The sequence below is a fragment of the Antechinus flavipes genome, chromosome 4 (assembly GCF_016432865.1).
Source record: "Antechinus flavipes isolate AdamAnt ecotype Samford, QLD, Australia chromosome 4, AdamAnt_v2, whole genome shotgun sequence".
NCBI lineage: Eukaryota > Metazoa > Chordata > Mammalia > Dasyuromorphia > Dasyuridae > Antechinus > Antechinus flavipes.
The window spans coordinates 467,035,938-467,060,730 of record NC_067401.1 but is presented as its reverse complement, the minus strand read 5'-3'; the positions used below and the strand labels follow the sequence as shown (position 1 = coordinate 467,060,730).

General features: G+C 39.2%; 1 protein-coding gene across 1 annotated transcript in view; it reads left to right on the top strand.

The window, feature by feature from the left end:
- Positions 1–23,999, top strand: part of FGGY (FGGY carbohydrate kinase domain containing) — a 518,439-nt gene extending 494,440 nt beyond the window's left edge. Inside the window, 2 exon segments of the mRNA XM_051999569.1 lie at positions 13,259–13,320; positions 21,417–23,999. Coding sequence (XP_051855529.1) covers positions 13,259–13,320; positions 21,417–21,501 — 147 coding nt within the window. The 3' untranslated portion in view covers positions 21,502–23,999.
- Positions 24,000–24,793: the final 794 nt, after the last annotated feature.

Genomic DNA, 24,793 nt, shown 5'->3' with positions numbered 1-24,793 from the left:
CTTTGAGGAAGTGCTTTAACATCTCAGGTGTGAGTGTAAGTCTATGGCACTTGCCAGGACAAAGCTATTTCTGCCTGAATAATGGAATATCAAACCCTTGTGACTCGCTTATATGAGGTAGCCAGAGCTGCCCCCACCCACCCAGTGTTATCTAGTTTTATTTTGTTTTTCCTTAACTACATTTCCCTGGAAAGGCTTGCTTTTTTTGGCTCAGATCCTTAGATTTTCACCTGCAATCAACCAATCAATATTTATTAAGCACCTACTATGTGGCAGGCATTGTGCAAAGCGCTAAAGATACAAAAAGAGACAACAACAAAGGCAATTTCTGTCCTCAAAGAGCTTACAATCGAATGGAAGAAATAACATGCAAATAAGTGTGTGCAAAACAAGCTAAATGTAGGATAAACAGGAGATAACAGAGGGAAAGGTACTGGAATTAAGAGGAGTTGGAAAAGACTTCCTTTTTATTTTTTTTGGAAATTAATAAAGTTTTTAATTTTCAAAACATGTCCCTAGTTTTCAACATTCACCCTTGCAAATACAAGTAAACAACAACAAAAGGGAAAATACTAGATTGTGATCCACACTCGGTCCCCACAGTGCTCTCTCTGGGTGCAGATAGAAGATTTCCTGCAGGAAATGGAATTTTAGTTGGATCTCAAAAGAAGCTAGGGAAGTCAATAGTTGGAGCAGATATCAGCATCCCAGGGATGGGAGACAGCCAGAGAGAATGCCCAGAACTGAGAGATGGAGGAGGTGGGACTGCTAGAATCAGACCTGCATGTTAGCAAAATCCCTTTGGTGGCAGAATGGAGGAAGGGCTTGAGTAGGGAGAGATGGGGGAGGCAGTAGATCACTTTCTCCCCAGCCCAGGCATGAGTAGTGGAGACTGGCACCAGGATAGAAGCAGTGGCAGGGGAGAGAAGGGGCTAAATCTGGGAGATGTGACTGCATAAATGTCTTCAAAGCCAGAAGGAAATCAATTGTTTCTTGGTTAGGAATCATGGGGCTTTAAATCAGTATCTTTCATCTTTGTAGTGATGGGGCTTTGCCATCTTTCCATTCTGATCCCCCACCACCCCTCCTCATATGCTCTACATCCCAGGTAACCTTGGTTGTTTGCTGTTTTCTGAACACAGCTCATTTACCACCTCTGATGTTTTTGCCCAGACTGTCTCCCATGCCTAGAATGCCCTCCTTCCTCACTTCTACCCTGTAGAATACCTAGATGAACCCTCCAGTTCTTGGTGCTTCCAAATGTGAGAGGTTCACTCCTTACCCCTGGGACCATCCTGGCATCTTTGAAAGTTCATTCAGTCTCCTGCCCAACCTTCATGGGCATTTCTCCAAATTAAGTCTTCTGGCAATGAGAACTCTCTTTATATTCTAGGAGGAAAAGGGGAAGGAGGAAGGAAGAAAGAAAGGAAGGAAAGAAGAAGGAAGGAAGGAAGGAAGGAAGGAAGGAAGGAAGGAAGGAAGGAAGAAGGAAGGAAGGAAGGAAGGAAGGAAGGAAGGAAGGAAGGAAGGAAGGAAGGAAGGAAGGAAGGAAGGAAGAAAAGGAAAGCAGCAAGAGAGGGAAGGAAGAGAGGGAAGAAAGGAGAACGAAAGGAAGGGAGAAGGGGGAAGGGGAACAAAGGGAGGGAGGGAGAAAGGAAAGAAGAAAAGAAGAAGGGATGAAGAGAGGGAGAGAAGAAAGGAAAGGAGGAAGGAAAAGGGGGGGAGTATTTTTAAATAGGCATAGAACAGTAACTTATCTGAATTATGCAGAAGGTAGGGTCTTTTGGATATTCTATTCTGCTTTCAGTGCTCAAAAAAAAAAAAAAAAAAAAAAAAAAAAAAAAAAAAACCCTGAAACACACACACACATATTATACACACATATACACATATATATGAATGTGTGTGTGTGTATATATATAATATACGCATATATACAGACACAGAGAGAGTGCAAGGCTTCAATGGGATTTCACATTCTCACTTTGGCAAAGACCTGAGAGTACAAGTGGAACCCTGGCTTGCGGGAGGGGACAATCACCACTAAACACCTTTTCTGGAAGAGTTTTGGGAATTGAGCTGTTGCTGATGTCATTGGTAAGAGTATATAAACTGTAGGTCTTTGGGACTGGCAGACTTCTCCTAATTCATTCAGTCTAACCTACTCATGTTACAGATGAGGAAACCAAGACCAGAAACAAGGATTGTTCTGGGTCATGTAATTAGGAAGAGAAGAAAAGGGAATAAATGTTTATTATGTACCTACTATGTGCCAGGCACTGCGCTAAGTAAGCACTTTATAAATATTTGACCCTAATGGCAGTTGTGAGACAAAGCAAGCTCTGCAGATTTGCAGTCCCAGGTCTCTTCTCATGACAATCTCACTAATTAAAACTCCTTCCCTCCACAACAAAGATCCTTAAATGCAAATAACTTTTTACTCATCTTAAAAAATTGCTGAATATTCAATGCTCCCTGGAACAAAAAAGCCTCCTGGAAGTTCCTACCTGAGGGCACAAAGAGCCACATCAATGAGCCAGTGTGGCCTCCTTTACTTGTGAGTTCTGAGGGGAAAAGGAAAAAAAAAAAAAAAAAAAAAAAAAACTCCTATCCATCACAAAGAACATATGGAAGAAATCAACAAAGCCCTCTCCAGCGCCCTGTCAGTAAGTTCTGCTTTTGCCGAAGGTCATAAAGTAAACACAGATGCAGCAAAACCAGTCACCAGATGGCACCCCGAGATCTGGAACTAAAGGTGAAGAAAGCTCCACATATTATACAAAGATGCAAGAAATCACCTACCTGAAGGGCTTCTTCCCCTTTCAGCAAACACCCTTGGGAGTGGCTGCTGGGGTTATGGAGTCCCCAACCATGGAGCCTTAGATATAAGAAGACACTGTGGGGGAACGCAACAATAGAATTAACCTTGGAGACAATAAGAGATGACTGCTTTCACCCTTAGAGAAGGGAATGATTGGTCATGAATCCAGAGGAGAGTAGGAAAAGAAATGATGGGAAGAGTAAATGAATGATCCAATAACAGTTCATGGGGAAAGATTCAGATGTGTAAGAGGAAAAAAAAAACACATTTTAATTAATTAAGGCATAGGAACTGGAACTCTTGGTTTCGAGTTATGAAAACAGCTTGATATCCTGTGTCAAGCATGTAACCTAAGCAAGGATTTTTACTTTTGACCTCAGTTTCCTCAGGAAAAGGGGAAGGAGGAAGGAAGAAAGAAAGGAAGGAAAGAAGAAGGAAGGAAGGAAGGAAGGAAGGAAGGAAGGAAGGAAGGAAGGAAAGAAGGAAGGAAGGAAGGAAGGAAGGAAGGAAGGAAGAAAAGGAAAGCAGCAAGAGAGGGAAGGAAGAGAGGGAGGAAAGGAGAAAGAAAGGAAGGGAGAAGGGGGAAGGGGAACAAAGGGAGGGAGGGAGAAAGGAAAGAAGAAAAGAAGAAGGGATGAAGAGAGGGAGAGAAGAAAGGAAAGGAGGAAGGAAAAGGGGGGGGAGTATTTTTAAATAGGCATAGAACAGTAACTTATCTGAATTATGCAGAAGGTAGGGTCTTTTGGATATTCTATTCTGCTTTCAGTGCTCAAAAAAAAAAAAAACAAAACAAAACAAAACCCTGAAACACACACACACATATTATACACACATATACACATATATATGAATGTGTGTGTGTATATATATATAATATACGCATATATACAGACACAGAGAGAGTGCAAGGCTTCAATGGGATTTCACATTCTCACTTTGGCAAAGACCTGAGAGTACAAGTGGAACCCTGGCTTGCAGGAGGGGACAATCACCACTAAACACCTTTTCTGGAAGAGTTTTGGGAATTGAGCTGTTGCTGATGTCATTGGTAAGAGTATATAAACTGTAGGTCTTTGGGACTGGCAGACTTCTCCTAATTCATTCAGTCTAACCTACTCATGTTACAGATGAGGAAACCAAGACCAGAAACAAGGATTGTTCTGGGTCATGTAATTAGGAAGAGAAGAAAAGGGAATAAATGTTTATTATGTACCTACTATGTGCCAGGCACTGCGCTAAGTAAGCACTTTATAAATATTTGACCCTAATGGCAGTTGTGAGACAAAGCAAGCTCTGCAGATTTGCAGTCCCAGGTCTCTTCTCATGACAATCTCACTAATTAAAACTCCTTCCCTCCACAACAAAGATCCTTAAATGCAAATAACTTTTTACTCATCTTAAAAAATTGCTGAATATTCAATGCTCCCTGGAACAAAAAAGCCTCCTGGAAGTTCCTACCTGAGGGCACAAAGAGCCACATCAATGAGCCAGTGTGGCCTCCTTTACTTGTGAGTTCTGAGGGGAAAAGGAAAAAAAAAAAAAAAAAAAAAAAAACTCCTATCCATCACAAAGAACATATGGAAGAAATCAACAAAGCCCTCTCCAGCGCCCTGTCAGTAAGTTCTGCTTTTGCCGAAGGTCATAAAGTAAACACAGATGCAGCAAAACCAGTCACCAGATGGCACCCCGAGATCTGGAACTAAAGGTGAAGAAAGCTCCACATATTATACAAAGATGCAAGAAATCACCTACCTGAAGGGCTTCTTCCCCTTTCAGCAAACACCCTTGGGAGTGGCTGCTGGGGTTATGGAGTCCCCAACCATGGAGCCTTAGATATAAGAAGACACTGTGGGGGAACGCAACAATAGAATTAACCTTGGAGACAATAAGAGATGACTGCTTTCACCCTTAGAGAAGGGAATGATTGGTCATGAATCCAGAGGAGAGTAGGAAAAGAAATGATGGGAAGAGTAAATGAATGATCCAATAACAGTTCATGGGGAAAGATTCAGATGTGTAAGAGGAAAAAAAAAACACATTTTAATTAATTAAGGCATAGGAACTGGAACTCTTGGTTTCGAGTTATGAAAACAGCTTGATATCCTGTGTCAAGCATGTAACCTAAGCAAGGATTTTTACTTTTGACCTCAGTTTTCTCACTTGTAAATGATGTTTATCATAGCCCTAACCTCCAAGGGCAGGTGGAAGGGATGAAAAGAAATAATGGAAAATCTGTGCAAATGTTGGCTATTTCTAGGAGAGCGATTAAAAGGCTGGGGTCAGGCTTTTCTAAGTGCCCAAAGCAAGAGTAGATCTCAAGTTCAAGTCCAGACCCAACACACATTACCCCTATTACTGGACACTTGGAAAGATCCATGATTCATCCACAAGAACACTTCCTCTGCTACTGAACATCCTGATTCTTCCTTTTTTTTTTTTTTCAATTTTTTTTGTCACTGAAGGATTAGCCCTCTCTTGGCCAACCTTCTGGCAATCAGCGTCTCTCAAAAATATTACCCCTAGTTATACATTGCCAGCATGGTAAGTGCCCATCTCATCCCCAAGTCCTTGAGAGTACTAGAGAGTTATGAAAGGAGGACTGTAAAAATGAGAAAGATGGACCAGGTGCCCAATTTGCCATCATTTCTATAATTCAGAATATTCCTGTCAGTACTGAAGATATTAGTAACAAAGAGCACGGAGGCACATATAATCATGGAACTTTTTATACCTGAAAGGGCCATCAAAGATCCCCCCAAAAAAAACCCATTTTACAAACCAAGGGTCAGAGAGACATTCAGTTTTCCTGAGGTCACACAGCAAATTAGCAGTAGTTAGAATTTTTGGATTCCGAGTGTGGACTGCTTTCCCCACAGCGCACTGTCTCTGTTAAAGTAGTTGAGAGAAAACAGATTGAATTTCTACTTCTCATGAACCCCAAGTGCGCTGAGATCCATAAACGCAGCTGGTGGGGTTGATGACATCTCTTTTTCTGAGGATTTTTGTTTTTGTTGTTGTTGCCATTGCTTTAAGAATAGAGATGATCTCGAATAAATATACAAAAATAAATATTACATTTCCAAAGTAGAAAAGTCTCTGAACATACACAGTCCTTTTATAGTCTTCATTGTGCTTCTATTCCTGCCCTTCCTGTCAGAGGCAATATGGGGCAATGGATAGCATCTCTAAAATGGGGGTTCAAATCTCACCTCAGATATTACCAGCTGCATAAGTCATTAACCCTCTCTGAGCCTCCATTTTCTGATCTGCAAAATGGGTTGGTAATAACAACTATTTCATAGGGTTGTGAAGACCAAGTTAACATATTCAAAGTGTTTTTTTTTTTTCTATTTATGTTGAAGAGAACTGGATAGTACAATGGTTATCACATTGGATTTTCAATCAAGCAGTCCTAAGTTCAAATCAAGGCTCAGATACTCCCTTGCTGGGTAACTCTAGACAAATCATTTAACATTCTGTCTGCCCCAGTTTCCTCATGTTAAGTGGAGATATTAATAACACCTACCTCCCAGGCTCGTTGTGAGAATCAAATGAGATTGAAAATCTTTAAGTGAAATATAAATTTTAGCTGTTATTCATTAAAAACCTTAAGCTATTCTATAAATCAGACATTTATTTTTATTATTAAGCTAGAGTCCTCTAGTCTCTTGCAGCTAATTCAGCTTCTATATAATCTTCAAAGAGAGTTTCCTAAAGTACAGGTCTGACCGCTTCTTCTCAATCAACAATAGTGATGGTTCCCAGCAAATAGAGATTCTTATTTGACATTCAAAGCTCTTCAACATCTGCATCCTAATCCTTCCCCATCCTTCTTAGACATTATTTCCCTTCATATATTCAAAGGTCCAACCATACCAGCCTCTTTAAGACCTGACATTTGTAAAAACCTTTTTAAGATTATGAAATGTTTTACAAATATTATCTCATTTGATTCTCACAACAATCTGAGATAGAAGCTATTGTTATTCCCATTTTACAGATGAGATAATTGAGGAGACAGACATTGTAAGTAATTTGATCTGAGACATACAGCTAGTAAGTATCTGTAGCAGGGTTTGAACTTAGTTCTTACTGACTGTAGGCCCAGTGTTCTCATCATTGCCCTAACTCACTGCCTATTTGTTGTTCTTCATATACAATTGTCTTTCTCCATTCTCCAAGCCCTTGCACTGACTGTCTGTCCCCTATGCCTTGTAAAGTACTCCCACCTCATCTTGGGCTCTAGTTTCTTTCAATGTCGCCTACTTCATGAGCTTCTCCTGATCTCCTAGTCGTTAGTACTCTTGGATTCATTCGATATAGTCAATTTTCCATATAGTCTGTGTGTTACTTGCACAGTGTATATACTTGAGGAAAGTGGAATACAAGCGTAAACTCCTCGTCATCTTAGTAGATGGTGTAGGTGCTTAATAAATGCTTGTGGGATAATTAATTCATTCATTTCTGAAATGAGGGAATCCTATTGAATTTCTAAGAGAAGATGAATCTCCCCATATTCTGTTCCTGCTCAATACCTCCTTGTGATGTGTTTGGAGTGCCATATTTTAGAAAAGGTATCAATAATATCAAGATTATCCAGGAAGGGGCAACCAAAATGGGAAGGGTTTCGAGTATCTTCTGTATAAATCTTAGATGAAGAAATAAGAATTTTTTTTTTTTGCTAAGAGAAAAAAAAGAGTAAAGAAATTATAGCTGTCATCAATATCTAAATGGCTGTCATGAAGAAGATTCAATCCAGCTTTAGCACAAGGTCTGGCACACAGTAAGCACTTAATAAATGCTTGCTAATTGCTTATCGACTCCTGCTTGTTCCCAGAGGACAGAGCTAGAAGAGATGAGTGTAAGTAGCAGAGAGGTAAATTGAGGCACATTTAAGGGTTCAAAGGTGCAAAAAGATATCTCCGTTTAAGTAAATGCTTCCTCCCATCTGAGCTGCCATTGGGCAAAGAGCTTCTTCAGGATGTCTTGAGCTCCCACTCATTGGGCATCTTCAGCCAGTGGTGGGGTGACCTGTCTTGCTGTTAGAGCCCTTATCTCTCTAGGTTCCAAATGAAAAGCTCTTTCCACCAGTAAAAGTCTCGTGATTTCTTCTGTATCAGTGACTTTGCTTTCATGGCAGCCGTTTCTGTGGGGCAGTATAAAATGGGGGTTCATTAACCAGCACGTCTCCCTACCCCACCCCCACAGCCCTTGGAGAGAGAGTGGGGGCTTGCCCACTTTGTAAAAGATGAGAATCTCCCCTCACAGAAGGACTTTTTTCTTTGCCCTCCCCTCACAGAAGGACTTTTTTCTTTTTTCCCGGAGGCTCTGATGGAGAAGCAGGGTGTTTACCAACTCGGAGCTCCCCCAGTCTTGAGACTGGGACAAAGAGTCCGGATCCATGAATGTGGTCTTTTATTGGCGTGGCCACAGAGCCTCTATGTTCTTCCCCCCGAAGCCCCCCGCTAGCCTTTGAGACGTGACCATCAAATGCGAACTTTCAGGGTATAATTATAGCATTGCCTTTGTGGAGAGAGAGAAAAGAAGTGATTAAAATGCTATTTTACAAAATACTTTGGTTTTTGTCGCTGTTGTTGTTTTAAAGCTCCCATTGTGTGGGCCAGAAAGAAAGAAGCCCATGAGTGCGCCCATTGTGCTGTCTAGACACGCCAACAAAGAGCGTGGCGTGCTTTCCATTGGGGCGGCTCGGCTCCTGCGGACAGAAGCATGGGTTCGGGCCCGCTTCAAAGAAAGCCTTTCTGAGGACGGACATATTCGAGGGGCCTATATTTAGCCTTTTGTCAGCACTTCTAGAATCAATTCATATAAGTGGCGGCAATTCCATCAAGGCTGCCGCCCGAGGGTTGTTCGAGTTACTGTTGGAAGCAAATTATTTGGACAAATTAGAAAAATCAGTTGGGCCCTTTGGGATGACAGCACTGAGGATGTCACCGACATCTTCATATTACATCTCTACGGTAACAAAAAAAAAAAAAAGTTTGGACTAGACAGTATTTCGTTGGTTTAGGAACTCCCGCAAGAGGAAGGGCCTTCTCCCAACATAGGCTCCCATGTCCTGTTAGGGGATCCATCCTGGAGGTCTGGGGTAGATTTCAGGGAAAATAGCATATCTTTTTCAGTATCATCAGAATTACATGTCTGTAATTCCATTATCTTCTTCTCTTAGACATTAAAAACAAACAAACAAACAAAAAGTTAAAAAAAAAAAAAAAAAAAAAAAAGGTCTTTATCTACAAAGAACACAAGGAAAATGGGCTGGGCTTTTTGCTCCACCTCCAGCCATTTATTCTGAGGGGTGGAGATGTGAGTGCTCCATGAAGAGGAGTTTTCTGCTCCTCCATAGGGTGGGGTAGATAGAGGGTGTTTACAGTGGAGTGGGCTTCAAAGAATACAGCTTATAGGTACAAAAAAATGAGAAATTTATGGAGTTACTCAGGGTCACAAAGCCAATATATACTACTAGAGGGACTTGAACCCAACTTTTCTCAGTTTATTATTATTATATTATTATTTTGCTGAGACATTTGGGGTTTAGTGACTTGTCCAGAGTCACACAGCTAGGAAGTACTAAGTGTCTGAGGTCAAATTTGAACTCAGGTCCTCCTGACTTCAGGTCTGGTGCTCTATCCACTGTGCCACCTAGCTGCCCCTCAGTTCGTTCTTAATTTGCTAAACTGGGTATTCTTTTCTGTCGTGGCCCTCTTTGATAGTCTAATGGAACCTATGAACCCCTTTTAAGAACAATATTTTTTAAACACATAAAATAACATAGAGAGGATTTCTAAAGAAATTTCCTTAGAAATTAAATATGAATATATTTAATATAACAAAGATATTTATATTATATCATTGATGTATTATAATGTTAATATAAGTAATTAAATATATTAAAATATAGTTATAAAATACAATTAAAATAAGTTTAGGGCCTTCTGGATAAAGAATCCACTGCATCTGCAAAGGTTCCTCTCAGACTCACCAGTATTGCCAATTTAGCTAGCATTTTTGTAGAGCTTGAACACTTAAAAACTGCTTTCTATGCAGGATCTCATTTGAGCCACAAAAGCCTGGTTGGACAGAAGCTCTACAGGGTGAAACAGCCTCAGGAACAGTAGGTGACTTATTTAGGGTCACGTGGCTATTGAGTGTGTGAGGCAGGATCCAAATCCCCTGGCCCAGATTCCTCTGTATGTGTGCCTCAGGCTAAGGACATTTTGAGAGCCCTGGGTTCCTGCAGAAGGGGGAAAAATGATGTTTGGAGTTATTTAGATCACTGCATTCACCTGCTCTGTTCTACTAAATTATCCTGAGGACAGGAACTGTTTTCACTTTTTCATTTAGCACAATGCTTGGCAACCAATTGTTATTTATTGTTTTTGTTTTCCTTTCATTCATGTCTGATTCTTCTCTTGATGAACCCATTTGGATTTTTTCTTTTTTTTTTTTTTCCCCTGAGGCAGTTGGGGTTAAGTGACTAGCCCAGGATCACACAGCTAGGACATGTTAAGTGTCTGAGACCAGATCTGATCTCAGGTCCTCCTGACCAGGGCTGGTGCTCTATCCACTGCATCACCTAGCTGCCCCCCCATTTGGGGTTTTCTTGCCATTTCCTTCCACATCTCATTTTACAATTGGGGAAACCGAGACAAACAGGATTTAATGACTTGCCCAGAGTCACACAGCTACTAAGTATCTGAGGCCACATTTGATCAGGTCCTCCTGATTCCAAACCCAGAACACTAACCATTGCACCACCTCATTGCCCTATTCAGTAAAATAATAGGATTCCAAATAAGGACACCAAAATTGTCAGCCCTTCATTTTTAAATAGTGTAGAATTCTAAAAGATTAAGGGATCTTTCGATTAAATAATTCTATAAAGCTTGTTATTATATTATGATTTAAATAAGTATCTGTGGGGATCCCTGTGAGTCTAGGCTGATTCCCAAACCTTCCACAATATGCTTCTCTCACCACCGTAGAGAACAATGTTGTAAGATGTTAAGCTGTGGACTCTCTCCATATCCTTTCTCATATTGTTTTCTTCTATTTATAATACCCTGTTCTGCCTTTGATTTTACTTCTGTCTCTGATCTGAAATAAATACATGTGGATGTGTATATATTATATAGAGAGCAGCTCAATTGCACAGTGGCGAGAGCATTGGCCCCGGAATCAGGAGGATCTGAGTTCAAATGTGGCCTCAGACACTTACTACCTTTGTGACCCTGGGCAAGTCACTTTACCTTATTTACCTCAGTTTCCTCATCTGTAAAATGAGCAGGAGGATTTCTTTGTCAAGAAAACCCCAAATCTGATTGTAAAGAGTCAAACAACTGAAAAACTACTAAAAATGCCATGCAAATATGGATACACATATACACATAATATACTCTATGAAAGTTGCTTGTGACCAAAGATCTTTCTTTGGCTACAAAAGGTAAATTCAGTTGGTCCAACAGTTTACCCTTGCTTAAAATAACAATAGAAATGTTTAGGTCAAAGTTAAAATCATCACCATAAAGATTATTTCTTCTACTTACAATAATGGAACATCGAGAGAAAATGATAAAAAAAAATCTTATATATAATAACAATAAAATAAACAACTACCTGGAAATCAAGCTACTGAAATATGTGGAAGACATATAAATGCAATTATAAGATGCTCTTTACATACTGAAGGTGTTATAACAAGTGATAGTTACTGCTCAGGGTTGGGCCCCATGACTACAAATACAATAAAAGCGATAATATTACCTAAAATAATTAGCATATTTGGTACTATTGAAATAGACAAAATTGAACTAGACAGGGTTCTCTAAATAAATTATAATAAAATTCATTTGGAAAGGGGAAAAAAATCTAAAATTCAGACATAATGGGAGGATGAGAACAATGTGGGGATTTTTAGAACACAAATCATATTATAAAATAATATAATATAATTAATATAAAATAATAATAACCAAATCTAGTTGGTATACTTTAAAAATAAAATAATAAATCAATGTAATATATAAAATAAGCAAAAATTGGAGACAGTTTTTCTGTCTTCTCTGCCTTAGAGAAAACTAGTGTTCAATAAAGCCTAGCACATAAAAAATATTTGTGGAAAAGCTTAGAATATAAACTATTTTTAGAAAAACACTTTAATTTTACAAATCTTTTGAGAAATCTGGGAACCAATTTTGCCAAAAAAAAAAAAAAAAAAAGTTTTGGGAGAGCATCTTGTGCATGATTTGGCCAGCATCATTAATCATTCTCAATGAGTACTTCATATAAAAGGTCATATCATTTTTAAAAGTTAGAAAATAAAATTGGATGAAGATATTGTTTACAACTGGAACAGGAGATCATTTTCTACCAAACAAGGGAGAGAAACAACTATGAAAGATGAAAGAAAAAAGAAAAAACACACAAAAATTGAAAAGCTCTTTCATAAATAAAAGCAATGCAGCAATACAGAATAGAAAGGCAATGTGGGAAAGAAATCTTTGCTTCTAATATTTATGATCTAGTTCTCATATATCAGCTCTATAGAAAATTAAACTAAATATCCAAGGCCACAAGCCATTCCCCAATAGTTTAATGTCCCAGAACAGCAGTTCTTAAACTATCTGATCTCAAAACTCCTTTACAATCTTACTTACAGATGCATTTATGAATGTACACATTAGTACATTAGAAATTAAAGTATTTTATTATTATGAAAATAGTTTTGAGTTCATGAAGCTCTAAAAGGATCTTGATGACCCTAAGGATCACTGGATCACACACTAGACTAGCATATGAAGAAAAAGATCTCAAGTTAAGAATTATAGATAGATAATTATAGATAATTATAATAATTATAGATTAGTGGCAACTATGTAAAACATTGCTCCAAATCACTAATATTAAACAAAATACAAATTAAAACTCCTCTAAGCTGTTACCCCACCACCTATCAGGTAAACAATTTATGAAGCATCCTCTATAGCAGACACCCTAATTAATTCAAACACAGTGAACTGAACAAAGATGACAGAATACCAGAATAGTCAACACTGGGAATGGGGACTATTACATGTGGTTTCAGACCTGGCTCAGATGTCAGCTGGTTTTGCTGAACTTTATTTTTCTTGACTAACTTTTGTTACAAGGGAGGGAAGAAAGAAGAGAGTTTCTGGTTTGGTTTGGTTTGGTTTTATTTTCAGACATAAACTAAATGTAAAAACAAAATCAATTAAAAAAATTATAAGATTGAAAAAGAAAGGGGTCAAAGACACAATGGATTAACTGAATTTTGAAGGTTTTTTTTTTCTCTAAACTCAAATTAATCTAAGTCTGAATGTTCTTATTGCCAAATATCTTACTCTGGTGGTGATGATTTGGAATAAAAGCCTACTTTGTTCTGTGTTTATTGTTTAACAGGAGGCAATGGCAAGAATGGGGAAAGTTGGAAAAGTTGTACTTCCCAGATCTGAGGAGAAGAGGTAAGCAATTTTTTTTTTTTTTTACAAATGTCTTGGGCTTAGGCATTAATATCCCTTCCAGAGTGGTCACATATCATATTCAAAAACAAAACAAAACAAAACAGACAAACAAAACACATTTGTTCATATGCCTTTAAACAGCTCATAATCTAGCGAAAGGGAAAAATTAAAATATGGACACAGACACCTTGAAAACAAAATATGGGACAAAATAGAGAAGGCAATCTATCTTTAGGGGGAAAAAAGATAATTCCAACTTTGGGAATCGGGAGTATTTGTAAAGGCTCTGGAACAGGAACTGAGCCTCATTTTGATAGGCAAAGATGAGCAGACAGAGCAAGAGATTGTTCAGGTATGGAAGAAATTGTTGGTCCAAATGCTCAATTTTACGGAAAGAACTTTGAATTGGCATTTAGAGACTCAGATGATTAAAGATTTTAAAGGTGGAATGGGTATTAGGAGTCTTCTTGTCTAAGCCCCTCTCTTGAAAAATAAGGAAACTGAGGCCCAGGATAGATAAAGCAATTTGCTGGTGTGAAGTTTTGAGGTTGGATTCAAACCCGATTCTTCCTGCCTCCAAGACAAGTATTCTTGTTTTACTACTTTAATAATGTTAATAATAATAAAAATTGTTTGTATTTACATAGCTCTTTAAGGTTTAAAGACACTTTCCACATTTCCTCATTCGATCCTTATAACAGCTCTGAGAGGGAAATGTTATTTTTACCCCCCTCCCTTTTTTTTTTTTTTTTTTAACACTTGAGGAAATGGAAGTCTCCATGTTGAGTAAGAATCTCTCAATGTCAAATTAAGGTAAGGTTGGACTCCAAGTCCAGGGTTCTCACTATGATACTAAGTGATCTAGGATAATCTTTTTCACTTCCCAGGGCTTCAGGCTCCTTCTTAAAAACAAAGAGATTGCACTGTGGGTTTTGTTGTTGAGTCATTTTCAGCTGACTCTCCATGATACCCATTGGGATTTTTTTTTTTTTTTTGGCAAAGATATTGGAGTAGTTTGTCATTTTCTTCTCCAGCTCATTTAATGAATGAGGAAACTGAGGTAAACAGGATAAAGTCACTTGTGCTAAGTCCCACTGTTAAGGGCTGAGGCTAGATTTGAATTCAGGAAGATGAGACTTCCCAACTCCAGATCTAGTGTTCTAAGCAATATGGCACTCCCTAAGTTTCCCTAAATGACCCCTCTCCTCTCTAAGTCAATGATTCTAAGATTAGCATTATCTGTAGATTTCTGGGATCCGATCAAGGAAAATTCACTGGGGAGGGAGCAAAGGAAAGGGTGCGTGCGCACACATTTCTGTTTTTATCTGGTTGGAAACCAGAACTCGCTTATGAGCTGGCTGATTAACTTTACTTTGAAGCTGGAAGCCCAGGAATGTTTGTTCGCTCTGTGGTTCTACGAAAGCGTTTTAGTTTTGGAATGAAAACCATGTTGCAAGTAAGTTTGAGACAGAAAGAAAAAACATTCAATTCTGTAGTGACATCTGAGAATCAGTCGAGAGTCCCCTAAAGCCAGGAGCCACAAGCCATAATTAAGGTCTGTGATTGCTCTCCGATAGGAAGAATGACTTACCTCAAAATAAATACAGAAGGAAGCTCATCAAGACTTAATACATCTGCTCCTAGGGGACTCACTTCTTCCCAAGGAATCGCACTGAATTATGGGCTAGCTTCATCAGGTGACTTTGCACGGCTCTGCCTCAGTTAAGTTCAGTTCATACACGAGGGACATTTCTGATGTTATTGATCCTCTTCAAATCCTAAGGAAGGACAGCAACCAGAGGCAGTCAAAGAATTAGCACCATCTATTTGGAGATGAGGAAATGGAAGCTCAAGTGGGGAAAAGGATCTGCCCTTAGCAATACCTGTCCATCCCTTCTTAGACTGTTACCCATGGCTCCCCTGCACAATCCACAATCCAGCCATAGTGGTCTTTTTGCTATCCCTATTTAAGACATCCCCTGAGCGTCCCCTCGGCATAGAATGTGCTCCCTCCTCAACTCAACCTGAGGGTATCCCTACTTTCTTTCCAGACACAGTTCAAAGTCCATACCTTCTTCATGAAGCTTTTCCTGACCCCATCCCCATGTGTTACTTTCTCTTTCCAAAATATATTTTATTATTTAGCATAACAGATATGCTTACATCCACTAAATATGTGTATATGTGCATATATAAGCATATGTAGATAGATAGATATATACATATATATATATAGAACATAGTATATTTATATATATACACACATAAATATATGTGTGGAGAGAGAAATGGAGAGACACAGAGAGAAGGTTGAAAGAGAGGAAGAAACAGAGAAAGAGAGGGGCAAACACATAGGGAAGGATTGACACAGAGAGAGAAAGAGATGGGGGAGAAGGGGAGAAACAGACAAACAAACAGAGAGACAGAGACAGAAAAATAGACACAGGGAGGGAGAGACAGAGAAAGGAAAGACAGGAAAAGAGATAAGAGAGAGACACAGAAACAGAGGGGAGACAGAGACAGAAACAAAGAGAGGAGAGAGGGGGGGAGAGAGAGAGAGAGAGAGAGAGAGAGAGAGAGAGAGAGAGAGAGAGAGAGAAAGAGAGAAGGAGAGACAGGAAAAGAGATGAGAGAGACACAGAAACAGAGGGGGAGAGAGAGAGAGAGAGAGAGGAGAGAGAGAGAGAGAGAGAGAGAGAGAGAGAGAGAGAAAAGAACAGAAAAGAAAAGAAAAGAAAAAAGAGAAGAGAAGAAAAAAGAGAAGAGAAGAGAAGAGAGAGGGAGACAGACAGAGGGAGGTGAGAGATGGTGAGGGAGGGGGACAGAGAGAGAGAGCACATTCCCTGGTTCTCCCTAATATAAAGATCTGTGATACTCTCTATCTATACACACACATATTGTCTCCACTAATATAAAACAAGCTCCTTGAGGGCAGCTTCTGCCTGTGCCTCTGTGGCCACAGAGCTTAGCACAGTCTGGAGAACAAAGCAGTGGAGTACTCAAAGCCTGTTGGTTGATTGCTCCTAGGCCACAGGTGAATGGAGTCTTACTCATCCCAGCTGAGAACTTCTCCCTTTCTGGCAACTTTTCATCAAAGCCCAGAGTGCTGAGCAAAAGGAAAACGAGAGCTCCCTGGCTCTGTTCACAGGGACCAGTCCCATCTCCTCTCTTTGTCAGTTTCCTCAACTTTAAAATAAGGGCTGCTGGGAGATCTTCTGGCTCTACATCTAGGATTCTGTGACCTTGAGCTTTAAGTTGTTTAGTATCTTGGATCCATGGAGATAACTGGCAGCTTATCTGACAGCAGACCACAGAATATTCAGTGGATCAATCCACCAGCGCCATGTGCCAGGCTCCGTGCTGGGTGCTGGAGATGCACTCGTGCATTCTAGGATACTTGACTTCATCTCTGCTTTTCCACAATTCTGCAAATATCATGAAACTTGAAATTGTACAAGAAGTACTGGAGCGCCATCTTCAGATGTGTTCCATGTCTTGCAAGGAAAGAAAAATGACCATTTTTGAATTATGAAAAGGTCTCTCTAGAGATTTTCATCCTCTCGGAGGGACAGAAATCAGCTCAGAGGTGGTTGATTGAGAACTAGGAGGAACTTCAGAGGTCACTGACTCCAAAGCCCTGAGTTTACAGATGAAACTGGGGGAAAGAGTGAATTTCCCTAGATGTCCCAAGCAGTAAACAGCAAAGGCAGAATTTAAATCCAGTTCTCAGTCTCCAGAGCCTCTGCTCTGATACACACACACATAGGAACTAACAACTTCAGGGAAAAGCTTAGAAACAGTGGGGGTTTTCAAATTTAAAATATAAGCGTCTACCTTCTCAGTACTGAGCAGTCTGGGGGTCAGGTAATTTAATTCTTCAAAAGATGTCTTCCCTTTTCCCAGAGTACAATAAACATTTTTTTTCTTTTTCTTTTTTTTTTTTTTTTTCCTGAGGCAATTGGGGTTAAGTGACTTGCCAGAGTCACACAGCTAGGAAGTATTAGTATCTGAGGTCATTTTGAACTCAGGTCCTCCTGATTTCAGGGATGTGCTCTATCTATTTCAGGGATGAGTCACCTAGCTGTCCCACAACAAGCATTTCTTAAGCTCCATCATCGACCAGCGCATGGTGCTGGGCTCTGGGGACACAAGCTCAAAAGATGAAAGCCTCCTCTCTTGAAAGAAGTCTCCATTCTCATGGAAAAGACAATAAATATGATTCAAATATCTGCAGCATGAATACAAAAAGAATTAATAGAAATAAGTTCAAATAGCTAAAAATAAGAGAGCTTAGGAAGGAAGAGCAGCCTCTGAAGATGATTGAACTGTTTTGAAGGAAGAGAGGGACTCCATGAGGTACTCCAGGCAACCCTGAGGGATATGACCAGCGGAAAGATAGTGAGATGGGGTTTGCAGTGCTGGTGAATGGAAATGCCAATTTGTCCAAAGTGCCGAGGATGGGAAGGGGAATAATAATAAGACTAAAAAGAGAGGCTAGGGCCAGTCTGTGGAGGGCTTTAAAAACTAAACATAAAAGTTGTTTTTTCTTGCCTAGAAGCAATAGAAAGCTAGTGATATTTATTGAGAGAGTCCCATGGTCAGATCTGATTATATATATAGTAACCAATTCTTCCTTGAGAAGTTTGTCAGGTCTTAGCCAAGCTTCTTCTCCCAAATAGCCACAATCCATCTCTGAACTCTATCCAGCCTTTTCCAGACGGGTACAATCTGGCAGAGCCTGGAGACTTCTGACCTAGTTGAGGGGTACCTCTGTGAGCTTCTTGAAGGAAGGGACTGCTTTTGCCTTTCTTTGCATCCCTAGGGCTTAATACAGTACTTGGCATAGAGTAGGTACTTAATAAATGGTCGTTATTTTGACTTGATGTGAAACATTAGAGATGGACTTAGGAATGGGACATCTGGAAGCTTAAGTAGTCATTCCACATCTGACTGTAAAGGCCACTTTACCCCCTTGTGCCTCGGTTTCTATCAGGTGTAGTGTCCATTTGGGGGCGTTGTCAGAGTAAGGGATCTATAATTAATGGCAGCATCCTACAGCTGTAGAATATTGGAAGTGGAATCCTGGAGATTCAAATCCTATTTCTGACAGTTAACAGTTGGTTGATCCTAAGGATGTTATTTAATTTCTCTGTGACTTGATTTCCTCATCTTAAACTGAAGGAAGTAGATTTAGGTTCCCCTGTGATCCTTGGGAAAAGACTTTGAGGCTGTTGAAAAGATGGCGGCAGATAAAGCTCAGTTAAACTGTTTAGAAAAAGCTAGGCACAGTGCGACCAAGTCTCAGAGCATCAGATGTCGTATTCGTGCAGTCAACTTGGGTATCTTCTTCCCAGAGGCCCCCAAGAGGAGTAAAGTCCACTTGGCTTTGATTGATTCCATCCAAAACCTAGCTCTTCTGACTGAGACTGGTACTTTGACATTTCACCATATGAAAGGTTTCAAATCACTTGTTTATGTTTTGTCTACACTTGTCTTCTCTGACCATGAGGATCCTTTTGCCACATGGGTAGGACTTTGTATTTATAAGCACTTCTGATAAGTGTCCTTGGCCACTTCTGAATATCCCCTGGCTATTATCAAGCCTGAACCTGACACCATTTCTCCAACGATCTGACCCGAATTCGATGCTGCTTGCTTTTCAGTCTGCTCCATTCCCATAAGCCATGCTCTCTAGCTGGACACCTAATTAATCATTTCAGTTAATATGTGAAACATATTCGCATGCTATTCCAGGAAAGAAAATATGTTGGGTTAAGATTTTTCTTTTATTAGATAATCGACACCTTTTTCCCCAAAAAACTTTTTTCTTTGATTTTTATTTTAATGGATTTTAAGTCTGAGAGTAGGAATACAAATTAAACAGTATTAACATCTGTTTAAAAACTGTTTCAGTATTAAAAGTACATGAAAATATTATCAGGATCTAGGATTTCATTAGTAAAAGAAACTTCCCAATGAGGAAATGTTCCCTTTAGTACAGATTAGCATAATATCTGCAGCTTAAAAGTTTTAACAATCCCGAGGATTGGGAAGTTCAGTGATTTTCCTAGAAAACACAGTATGTGGCAGAGGAGGCTCAAAAATCTGTTCTCTTTCTACTTGATATTGTCTTTGGGATAATGACAAGAGACAAAATGATAAACCAATAGAGTTTTTGCATTTTTGAGATTTGTACATGTAATATTGGGAGAGACCCCACGCTTGGAATTCCCTCACGCTTTGTCTCCACCTCCTAGATTCCTAGATTTCTTTCAAAGCTCAATGAAAGTGCCACCTTCCTTCTTCCTCAATCCACCTTAATCTCAGAGTCTTCCTCCTGAGATTAGCTCCAATTTATCCGGAAGACATCTCATTTCTATACCGTGGTTTGCATATAGTTTTCCCTTAATAAACTGTGAGCTCATTGAGGATATCTTTTACTGCTTTTTTTTTTTTTTTTTTTTTTTTTTTTTTTTTTTTTTTGGTATCCTTGGAGCCTGTCAAAGTGCCTGGTACATAGGAAGAGGTTAATAAATGTTTATAAAATGACTGACATGGTGTAGTGGAGTCAGGAAGACTTCTATTAAACATCATTTATTTTCTAGGCACTGTGCTAAGTCCTGAGGACATAAAGTCAGGCAAAAGACAGTCCCTGTTATCAAAGAACTCACAAGAGAATATGTAAACAACCTGGAAAATAAGAATATGTAGATAGATTGAGGGGAAAATAAAAAGAAGGCACTAGAATTACAGGGAATCAAAAAATGCTTCCTAAGGTCTCAATCTCCTGTTTTTGCCTATTGGGAAAAAACCCTGGATTCCCAAAGACAAACTCAGTCTTGAAATCTCTGTCCAGATGGAAAGTGTTGGTGACTTTATATGGTGTCCTTAACCTAAGAAAAACTTAACAAGCCCATAGACATTGTGTGAAGTATCTTTTTGACCACAACAAATTTCAGCTACCTTCTGCTAAGGCTTAGGGAATTGCAGTCTATATCAGTGGAGTAACTACCCCAAGACTGAACTCAATGGTCCTTGGAGTATTGTATTACTCATGTGTCCTATTTGTGCTCGCCATCTTCCTCTGGATTGATTGCCATTGATCAATGCCCTGAGGATGAGAAACAGTCTAACCTCTCATTTTGTGAAGACAAAAACGGTCTGAGACATTGAGAAAAGGAGACAGCATGAGCAAGAAGAAAGGCAAGAGTCCCTGGTGTGAAATCCTGGCTCTGCTACTGACAATCTGGATGACCTTGGATAAGTTAATTCCTGTTTCTGGGTCTCAGTTTCTTTATCTATAAAATGGATGGAGTTGGACTGGATGATCTTGAAGATTTCTTCTAACTTTAAATCTATTATTGGATAATCTCAAATAAAAACAACAAAAATATGATTTAAAATATAAATATTTTATTATCCCTGCAATATGGGGCTATTTATTTATTCAGTCCCCAAAGAACACAGTAGCTTGCACATAGTAAGTGCTTAACAAATGTTGTGTCGTTCTGTCTAAATACTGAGGATTCCCTATAGGTCAACAAAGGCACTGTACTTAAACTAGGTCTAGTTACCCTACTCTTCCACTTACAATAATGGCAATATGAAAAGGGCACCCAAGTGACACTCAGGTGATACCCTGAATAAAGCACTGCACCTTAAGTCAGGAAGAATGTCTTGAGTTCATATAAACCCTCAGTTACTTAATGGACATGTTTCTTAAACTCTGTCTTCCTCAGTTTTACTCATCTGTAAAATGGGGATAATAATAAGACCTACCTTCCAGGATTCTTGTGAGGCTCAAAGATGGTATCATTTGAAAAGCATTTTGCAAACCTTAAAGTGCTATATAGATTATATATATATATATATATATATATGTGTGTGTGTGTGTGTGTGTGTGTGTTTGTGTATATATGTATATATATATGTGTGTGTATATATATACACATGTATATATATACACACACATATATATATATATATATAAAATAAAGATCAAAGAGTTTTTTTGTTTTCTTGAGTATAAGCAGCATGTAAAATGTTTTATTTGGGGCTCAACTGATTTATCAAATTTCCTTTTTTTTTAAATACAGATTTTATGACAAAAAGTACAAAGTATTCTTGAAGCTTGTTGAACACCAGAAAGAATACGCAGCCATCATGAATGACGACATCTGAGCTGTACTCTGTTTGGACAGAAAGGTTCGGGACTGAGCTCTGCTCATGTAATTTCTAAAGGGATAAGACCACTCCTGTATCATCTTGAATAAAAAAAAAAAGCCTGAGATGTGAAAAGCTGGAAATAGAGTCTTCCATTTAAAGGTCTTTGGCATTTCTCCACTAGCTTGAGATGGCCACTGAGACTCTTCCCACCTCTGCATAATTAATGATCTATCATGTTGACTGAAAACATATATGCGATATAGTCAATAGGAGATATAGATAAGTATAATTCGGAAAGAAAACAAAACAGGGAGAGAGAGAGAGGGAGAGAGAGAGAGAAAGAGAAGAGGAAGGAGGAAAGAGGGCTAAAGAGGGAAAGGGAGACAGGAGGAGTGAGAGGGAAGGAAGAAGAAAGTAAGAAGGAAAGGAAAGAAGAATGGGAGAGGAGAGAGAAGGAAGGAAAGAAAAAAGAAAGAGGAAAAAAGAAAGAAAAAACAACTCCATCCCTCTTTTTTAATCTGCCTGCTGTATGCAGGGCACTGAGCTAAATGTGTATTGGGGAAGATGAGGCACACTACAGTTCCTGCATTCATAGAGCCTACAGTCTTGTAAAGGGATTAGTGACTAAAATAAAATGTACAATATACAATTACATGTGATAAGTCTACTGAAGAATGACAATGCATCAAAGTGATCAAGGAGAGCTTTCTGGAAGAGGTACAATTGGAGTTGTCTTTGAAGCTGGATGAGAAGGCTGGATGAGCTTTCACCAGATAATGTGAGAGGAAGAAGATGCTCTTGAGCATTGGGTTCAGAGTGGGCAAGGACACAGAGGCCAGGAAGCTCTATTTTTCTACTTTAGATGGAAGGTTAAGTGCATGGAAGGGAATAAGAGGTAAGGTTGCAAAGACAGACTTTATAGAAGGTTGAGGAAGGCCTTGAATGCCACCTTAAGAAGTCTGAATTCTATTTAGGAACCAATCTGGAGCAACTGAAATTTTTTGAGCAGTGGATTGAAATGAAAGAATGACTAAGGGAAGGAGAAATAAGAGCCAGAAAGGGGAGGGAAAGGGAAACTTTAAAAATTTAGTCAAGAAAAGAGTGTAGTTATATCAGTGAATCATCTGCGAGGGAAGGATGGGGGAAACCATATATATTAAATCTATCATGTTGTCTCTTAGGTTTCCTTTCCCTCTCCTCTTTCCATTCCTATTTTCTCCCTCTGTCCCTCTCCTTCCTTCCCTCTTTCCCTCCCTCGGGTAGGCACTAAGCTTTTAAAGCCAGAGCAAGCCTTTAGTTTTGTTAAGAAATAAATAAGAAAAAATCCCAAGAAGAGGATCGATAAAGCATGTTCACATTTAAGTGATATGTGAACCAAATGCTTGTAAGGGGGTGTTAATGGCTGCCCTTTGTGGAAGTCCCAAGTACTGATGTTCTAAACTACTGGGAAGAATGGGATAAATAAGCTGGAACTAGAAACCAGAGGTCCCCAAAGTGTCAAGATTCTTTGTTAACTTAGAAATGGGTCACAAGAGACAGACTCAAAATCATCCAACACCAAATTTTACCAAGGTCACATAGACGTTAAGTAGTGTAACTACAGTCCAAACCCAGGACTCCAGATCCAGCTTCTTTCCAGCCCCACAACAAAGCTGCTTTTCATGGCAAGTGAGATTCTTATTTAAGGACTGACTCTTCACCCCCCTCCCCCACCCAGTTAATGTCATTCTAGAAAATCTAGGTAGGTCAAGTGAATTCATTAAAAAGTGTAATCTGGTTGTGAACAAATCCCAAAGCAATCTGAGAAGATTAAAGTCTTCATTCATTGGATAAAGCAGATGACGGCCCATAGAAAATATGTTGTGATAGGCTGACAATCTCTGGACCAGATTGCAAAATAGCAAACCAGATTGGAGTGAGGCAGGCCAGTCAGGTGATGAAGGCTCCCCAGCCAAGATCCTTTAAATAAAACAGATTCTGGGTAAGAGTTTCTTTCATTATCTCTTCTCTCCTTTACTCTAGACAATCTCCAGAGGTCTTTGGGTGTTCCACCATTGACCCTCATCAATATATATGGCAGTAGTCATAGGAGTTAGAAAGTAAACAAGCAGCAGAGATACCTAGATGGAGTAGTGGCTAGAGGTACAGGGCTGGACTCAGAATCAGGAAGGCCCGAATTTCAAATCTATTCTTAGCCACTTATTAGCTGTGTGACTCTAGGTCAGTCATTTAACCTTGTTTGCTTTAGTTTCCTTGATTATAAAATAGGGATATAATAATAGCACTCTACCTCCGAGGGCTGTTGTGAGGATGGAATGAAATAATTGTATTTATTTATTTAGTATTTAACACCGTCCCTGGCACCTAATAAGTGCTATATTAAAGTTATGATTATTATCTTGCGATAGTCATGAGGCTTCTGGGAGTGTGTGGGTATTATCTATTTCATTGGAATTATTTGTGCCAACTATTCTTGCTATACCACTTTATAAATATCCTTTAAAAAAATTTAATTGAAGTCAATTTAATCAATTGGAAATGGGAAGCACAGTGGTGAGAGCGTATGAGTGCCGGTACTAATGACACATCCTCTCAAGGTTACCCCTCGTTCATTGAGCAGGTATAGTAGCTAGTAGTCAACTGTAACCTCTGGGGACTCCAGTCTACCAATATGAACCTTAGAAAGGATGTTTTACAATATGACACAATAAAGCACAGTATATCTACATAAACCCTTAAGTTATCCTTGTGTCTTTTTCCAGTATCTGCCACAGAGTAAATAACTAAAAAATGTTAAATGATTGAATGAATGGGAGTGTCAAATGATATTCTTTTAGTTGACTATTAAGGGCATATTCATAATCCTTGATTATTTGCATCTTTTCCCTATTCTGGTCTCCAAGTCTGATATTTAGAGCTAAACACAACAAAAGAGCTAATAGATGAAGGAATGATTATCTGAATAAATGAATAAGTATATGAATTAAAAAATCATGTATTCACTGCTTACCCTGGGAAATGAAAATACAGAAAGAGAATCCCCCTCTTCAAGGAGCTTATTCTGATAGGTAAATGGGGATGTGGTGGCCAGGGAGGTGTATTGTAGTTAGGGGGTCTCAGAGATGATGAGTGGAGTCATGGAATAAGTAATCGATATGTACTTTAAAGGAATGGTCATGGAGACTTGATTCCTATTCCTAGAACTAGGGCTGGAAGGGGTCAGGGGTGATGGAGGAGATCCCGAAGTTGTTGGGAAATCAGAGGCAGTCTGCAGCCTGGTTTGGACTAATTATGATGAACACTCATC